The sequence below is a fragment of the Chrysochloris asiatica genome, unplaced genomic scaffold (genome assembly GCF_000296735.1).
Source record: "Chrysochloris asiatica unplaced genomic scaffold, ChrAsi1.0 scaffold00135, whole genome shotgun sequence".
NCBI lineage: Eukaryota > Metazoa > Chordata > Mammalia > Afrosoricida > Chrysochloridae > Chrysochloris > Chrysochloris asiatica.
In genome coordinates this window covers 2,177,169-2,184,374 of record NW_006408653.1, presented here as the reverse complement: position 1 = coordinate 2,184,374, position 7,206 = coordinate 2,177,169, and the positions used below count along the sequence as shown (strand labels likewise).

The window sequence follows — 7,206 nt, the reverse complement described above, 5'->3', positions numbered from 1 at the left end:
CCTTGGAGGCCAGGATGACCAAACTTCGTCTCTGATACTTCGGACATATTGTCAGGAGGGACCAGTTGCTAGAGAAGGAGATCATGTTTGGTAAGGTGGAGGGTCAGAGAAGGAGAGGAAGACCCCCAGCAAGATGAATTGACAAGTGTCAGCATCAGTGGACTCAAGCATGGCAACAATTGTGAGGTTGGCCCAGGACTGGGCAGTGTTTCATTCAGATGTACATAGGGTCACTATGAGTTGGTACGGACTCAATGGCACTTAACAACAACAACAACAAGCTTACCAGGAATCACTTAATAACACAATCTTGTCTGTGTCCTCGAGGGGCTCATCATCTAGCTAGGTGTGTTCCCAGTTTTCACAGTGTTCTCCATCAGGAGCCGCCACATTCCCTTAGACTCTGAGATTGAAGGGTAGTTATTGTATACAGTATACAGTATGATTTGGTGGGAAGAAATAGGAAAAAGCCAGAGTCCTAAGAGGTGGTTGTAATCTTTATCACAAAGGTAAGCTTGTAAGTTTGAGAGGAAAGGGAGGAAGTTATAAAAGATGAACTTACACAGAAGTTGTGGTTTTAAAAGTAAAAAATGGAAGAAGTTAAAGGAATGATAAAAACCTGAGAGTAGTGCTTCTCAAACTTGTTTAGCAAAGTACCTCTGGTGGAGGAAAAGACTGAAGAGAATAAACACATATCCTTTGTCTGGGAATCTAGTCCAAAGCGACATAGAACAAAGAGGATCGTTCTTTATTTTGAATGAAGTCTTTAATTTTTAAAAAGTTTTTATTGTAAATTGAGTGATAGTTTACATGAGAGAATATCAGTTTTATACTTATCCTGTCATAGTTTGTTTCATTATAATGATTACAACCCCCTCCACTTAACAATATTTGCTTCTATTCCCTCTGTTTTTTTTGTTTTTTGTTTAATGTATACAAAAACACTTAGAAATATATAATCGTTTTAACAACCAAAGGGCACATTCTGCAAGTCTGCCTTCTGGCCCCAGAACACTGTTCTTTCTTTTCCCATGAGTCTAGAGTCCTCAGCTGCTCTCTCTCTCCATGTCCTTATCTCTGCTTCCATTTCTGGTATCACTGCTTCTCTGGGTAGGGTCCCACATTCCCCCACATTCTGCTCATGCTCTTCTCCCTTGATCCTAGGGTCCTCTGTTCCTGGAATGTGAGTTTAAGCCCTTTATGTTACAAAACTTCTACCTTTACAGTTGTAACAATCCGAGAGTTAGTCATGGTAACAATTAGTACTGAATCTAAAGAATCCTATCCCCATCTCCTTTCACCAGACACCCATCTAGACAAGACAAGATGAAAAGTATTCAGTGGGGATTCTATCTACGAATCCCCTGCCTGCCCCACACACTCTGAAACTAAACCCCCTCTTGAAAACTTGTAAGCCAGCCACTTTGTGCCTTTGTAGCTCCCCTATTTTAAGTAGCCAATGTTTAAGTTGCCAGTCCTTATCAACCCTGTATACCAAAGGGATATGTTTGATCTTTGATGTGAAGACTGCTTCCCTCTTGGTTGGTATTTTCAGCTACTACACCCATAAGTGGCTTCCTGGTGTGGTGCTGTGGGCTAATGCGTCAGACTGCAAAGTCGTTTGAACTGCAAAGTCGGTGGTTCAAGCTCACCAGCTACTCCTTGGAAACCCTATACAGGGTCGCTATGGGTCAGAATCAACTCGACGGCACTTAGCAACAACAACAACACCCATAAGTAAAGGTCAAGTTCATCAAATTGTAGCAATTTATAGTTGCTTCCTTTAACAAATTTATCTTCCTCTAGTTGAGCTGTGGTCATCAAGCCATGGAAGCTAGGTCAGATGGGTACTATCTGCAGTTTTGGCCATTCTTGTTCGTTCCCCCCTCCTCCAAACTTCATATCAAATGGACACTTCACGCTCAGCTCTAGCCCTCCATGGCTGTTAATGTCCATGAGGTCAGGAATTCTCAAGTCTACCCCCAAACTTCAGATCAACCAGTCCTTCCTCTTCTCTCTCTAATCTCAAGGTCCTCAGGAGTCTATGGAACATGGTCAAACTCAGCCTGTATTTCATTACTGACTTTCCCCCACTTCCATTCAAATGTAGACCAACGCGGTCACCAGTGAGCTTACATGCCTGCTTGTGTGTTCCCTTTGAGTTTCAGTCTTAGAGGGGGGTTTGCCCTGAAGGGATTTTATTGCTTGCCTTGATGGCTCCCTGAACCAAGTCTTTTTATATGAAGTCTTATTTCATTTTACAAGTTAATGGGAATTATATAATCCAGTCATATTGTCTGAATATATAAGCTGTTAAATAATGTTGACATTATGAGAGGGATGATGGGTTTATTTTATGCCTGAGCTTCTCGGATGGTGTGTCTTTGGGTTTGGGTAGGGTAGACATAAAAGTGCTGGTGTTCATGGGGCAGGTTTAGTATGTCTTTACATACTAAGAGGTACACAGTGTTTTTTATGATGCCTTTGGAGGCCAGATGTATTTGGGAATTCAGAATTTTTCATATATTAGATATGGTGAATATAGTGAATATTAATCAAAGCAAAACTACTTTGAGATCTATAGTAGAACCCTATAGCCCAATGTAAATATTGCTGCAGTTAAATATGTGATTATTTATACCAGCTGGGATAGGTGAAGACTTCAGTTTTACTTTGGATCAAGTCAATTTCTCACTAACAGCCCAGGTCAGTTTAGGTTTTTGCTCCTAATTCACATCTGAGAAAACGTTCATTTCCAGACCTCTTTATATTTTGTAGGACTCAGAACTCAAAACTCATAAATTGCTTCTGTCTGCCTTTCAGACCCCTGCTTTGGCAGAAAATGTAACTGGGGTAACAGTTTGATTTCTCCTTTATGATTATATTAACTATCTCAAAATTACTGGAAGATTTCAGTGAAAATGTAGTAACACATGACTGACTTTTAATTTTCAGTACATGTGAAAAAGTCCTGAGTTCTATTCTTTTGAAAAAGAAAGTTAATTTGAACAATTTGCTCAAATCCATTAGAGTACAGTGTGTAATCTGAAAGTTCTTTGTGGCCTCTTGCCAGTTCCAGCAAGGAAGACAAAAACCCTCACCTATGAATTCTGTTGTTGCCTGTCTGAGGTCAGCCATGAAGCAAGCACTATTGCTTTCTCTTTACCACAGTCTGTACTAACCTCCTCTGCTGGATAGCAATAGGATTTGAAAAAACAAGCTATTTCACAAAGCTGGTTCCACAAAGTAAATTGCTGGCAGATTTTTTTCCCCTCACAGTTGCAAATGTGTTTGTTAAATAGGTAATAAATCTCCTAATGGAATAAGTGACTATCCAAAGATCAGAGTGACAGTAACCCGAGATCAGCCACGCAGAGTGTTGCCTTCCTTTGGGTAAGTGTTAAATTCCTTTTTGTAAATGGAAACTTAATACTTGCTAGGTGCTCACATTTGCTGGGCACTTTATTATGTAATCCTGTAAAGTAAGTACTTTGACATACAGCTAGTGAGAGATTTGAACTCAGGTGTGTTTTACTTTTTGTGCCATATTGTATGCCTATAGCATTGTCTTTCTTCTAAGCTTTTTTTTGAAGTATGATACGATACAGAAAAGTACTGAAATCATACATTCCTGGCAGCATTTTGTTCTGTTGTGCATAGGGTCACTATGAGTTGGGGGCCAACTCAGTGGCCACTAACAACAGCTCTGTTACTCTCATTTTCTATTTTAATTCCATTATAGCTAGAGAATATACTTTATTTCAATTATTGTAATTTTTTTTTGTAATTCTTTTATTTTTTATTGTAATTCTTTTGTTTTATAGCCTGGAACATGGTCTTATCTGGGTGATGTTCCATGTGTGTTTGAAAAGACTGTGTATTCTACTCGGATTGCGTAGATTGTTCTATAATTATGTTAGGTCAAATTGGCCAGTAATGTTTTCTGGGTCTTAGTTACTTTTTCTTTTTTAAAATTAATTGCTGAGTTTCAGTTAAATTTTCTACTATAATTATGAATTTATCTATTTCTCCTTTCAGTTATATCAGATTTTGCTTCATGTATTTTGCAAACCTTTTATTTTGAAGTTCTCTTGGTAGGTTAATATCCTTCCCCCATTTCTTTTATTATTCTCTGTCAGATATACATATTTTTTTTTCCTGAACTATTTGAAAAGAAGTCTTAGATTCATTCATGCCTCCTTAGCCCTAAGTACTTGAGTGTGTTTATTTTTCTAAAGAATGAAGACATTCATTTACATGATCATGCATTAACTAAAGTAAGAATCAACATTGACACAATACTGTTATCTAATCTGTAGGTCATGCTGAAAGGTCTCCATTGTAGCAATTCTTTTTTCCTGGTCCAGGATCCCTTGTAGGATCATACTTTGCCTTTAGTGTACATTTTCTTTGGTCTCCTTAAGTCTGCAACAATTCATATTTCTGAAAAGGGTTTGTATGTAGAGCATTTTTTTTGTAGACTATCCGTGAATTTAATTTTGTTTGATGTTTACTCATGATTTGATTCACTTTATGAGTTCTTTTGTAGAGATACTATATAAGTGATACTGTCTTTTTTTCAAAGAGGGGCGAGATGTCTGTTTTTCCCATTTTTGGTAATAGTTGGAGAGGCAGAGTCTAGCTACAGTGGCTGAGTAGGTGCTTTCCAGTCAGTGCCTTTGTTGTTGTTATTAAGTGCCATTGAGTTGGTTCCAACACATAGTGACCCTGTATAGGGTTTCCTAGGAGCAGTTGGTGAGATTGAACTGTTGACCTTGCAGTTCAAATGGCTTTGCAGTCTGGTGCATTAACGCACAGCGCCAAACCAGGACTCCAGTCAGTGTCTTTGTTGTTATTGTTAAGTGCTGTCAAGTCGGTTCCGACCCTTAGTGTCCCTGAACAGGATTTCTGAGGCTGTAAATCTTTACAGAATCAGAAAGCCTCATCTTTTTCCCACAGAGCAGCTGGTAGTTTCAAACTGCTGACCTTGTGGTTTGCAGCCCGATTCATAACCTCTACGCTAAACGGCTTTGCAGTCTGGTGCATTAACCCATAGTGCCACACCAGGACTCCAGTCAGTGTCTTTAGTATGCATTAATTTCGCATTCAGCAGATACTTATTGAGGGCCTTTTGGCTTCGATCCGATTCTAAGATTCAGTGGTAATCCCTTCATTTAATTTAAAAGTTTAATGTGGGGTGTAGACATTAATCAACATTCAGCAAGTCCTCATACCAATAATTAATACTATTGATGCCAAGTGATTACAGGAAAGAGGCTGTAATCAGCCAGTGCTATGGGTGGGGCAGATCTGGAGTTTGAATTGGGAACTTGGGCATGAGAAAGAAGCATCAGTCCTGGGGACTGGAAATGGACAGTCCAGAGCAGAACGCTGGAGTGAGTGCCCTCAGCCTTGGGGTTAGTGCAAACTTCTGCAAATGGTAAGTTGTCTGGCTTACCAAGAGCTAGCTTATTTTAGGACGGCTTAACCCATTTAACAACTGGGCAGTCTGGGACTTCAAATACCAGCAATTCAAGCAGTCTGATGATGCTGTTTCTGTTGGGATTTTTGGCCTGTTTGTCTTCCTCTCAGTTTTACTCTGAACTCAGAAGGCTGTCATAGAAGATTAGGTGGGCGTCGCCATAGCAGAGGGAATCCAGAGAGTCCGTTACTGTGGAAACCTCAGGAACAGGCAATGACTGAGATGGTTTCTGAAGAGGGTGGCAAGGGTCCAAGGCGTCCCCACTGCACTGTGGAAGAGGTAAGTCCTTTTAGTATGATTCTTTTTAAGAGACATTTTACTATTACAATATCTTACAATAATTATGTAACTATGGTACAGAGTTCAAAAGGTACAAAGGTACAAAGGTACAAAGGTACAGTGATTGTCTGTCTCCCAGTCTCTTTACCAGGCCTGGCCCCCAGTCACCTTTGTCTTTATAAAAAGTAATCTCTGGTGGTTGTATGTATCTTTCTAGAGATTTTCTTAAATATGTGAATTATCAGTCAATTTATGTTGTTTGTTAAGTGTCCTCAAGTTGGTTGTGACTCATAGTGATCCTGTATAGGGTTTCTGAGGTGCAGCTGTTGGATTTGAACCACCAACCTTGTGGTTAGCAGTCCTGTGGTGATCCTACAGCACCATATCAGGACTCTAGATCGTTATTTGGCGTATTAGAGAGAAATAGAAATCATGTTATGAAGAGATAAGATTTTAGATTTTTCTTTTTGTGTGCTTGAATCACTCTGACTTGTTTCTTTGTCTGAATAGTGGTGACTGTGGCTAAGTAGGGGAAGATGATTGTCTGTGTCTCTGCATCTCTGCTATTAGCATCTCCTTTCAGAGCGCTTAGCATGGAGAACACAGTCATCTCTTCACTTCCTTAGTGGAGGCTTCACTTACTCCAGGCAAATTTAGAATTGTTCCTGTATCTTATTGCTGAAGTATTCTCATTCCCATCCTCTAAATTGTTCCCAGGGCCATCACCTCTTGTAATTTGCCAGCCAGTTTTTTTAGTTTATCAAGCAACTATTTATCTGAGTCCCAGGTACTGTGCAAATTGCCAGCAATTTAAAATTAAATTTAATGTGGTCCCTATTCTAATGTACTATGCAAAGGCTTTGTAGCAAAGCCTTTTTATTGACTACACAAAGGCTTTCAATTGTGTGGATCATGACAAGCTATGGACAACATTGGGAAGTATGAGTATTCCTGAATACTTAATTGTGCTCATGCAGAATCTGTACTTGGACCAAGAGGCAGTTGTTCTAACAGAATATGGGAAGGAACACTGAATGGTTTAAAAATAAGAAAGGGATGCGACAGCGTTGTATTCTGTCACCATACTTATTCAATCTGTATGATGAGCAAATTAATCTGAGAAGCTGGGTTATATGAAGAAAAACATGGCACAGGATTGGAGGAAGACTCATTAACAACCTGTGATATGCAGATGATACAATCTTCCTTGCTGAAAGTAAAGAGGACTTAAAGTATTTACTGATGAAAATCAAAGAGCATAACCTTCGGTATGGATTGCATCTCAATGCAAAGAAAACAAAAATCCTCCCTACTGGACCAATAAACAACATTCTTTTCATTCTTTTTCCTTTAGGTTTTTATTGTGGATTGAGTGAAAGTTTATAGGCAGACCATCAGTTTTACATTCAACAAATCATACAACTTGTTTCATCACAATGATTACA

The 7,206-nt window shown here is 39.2% G+C and overlaps 1 protein-coding gene across 1 annotated transcript in view; it reads left to right on the top strand.

Annotated features, from left to right (window-relative positions):
* Positions 1–7,206, top strand: part of SENP2 (SUMO1/sentrin/SMT3 specific peptidase 2) — a 49,550-nt gene that overhangs the window by 13,643 nt on the left and 28,701 nt on the right. The window contains exons 5-6 of the mRNA XM_006869832.1: positions 3,303–3,393; positions 5,593–5,761. Of these exons, the coding sequence (XP_006869894.1) occupies positions 3,303–3,393; positions 5,593–5,761 (260 nt within the window). The remainder of the gene's footprint in view (positions 1–3,302; positions 3,394–5,592; positions 5,762–7,206) is intronic.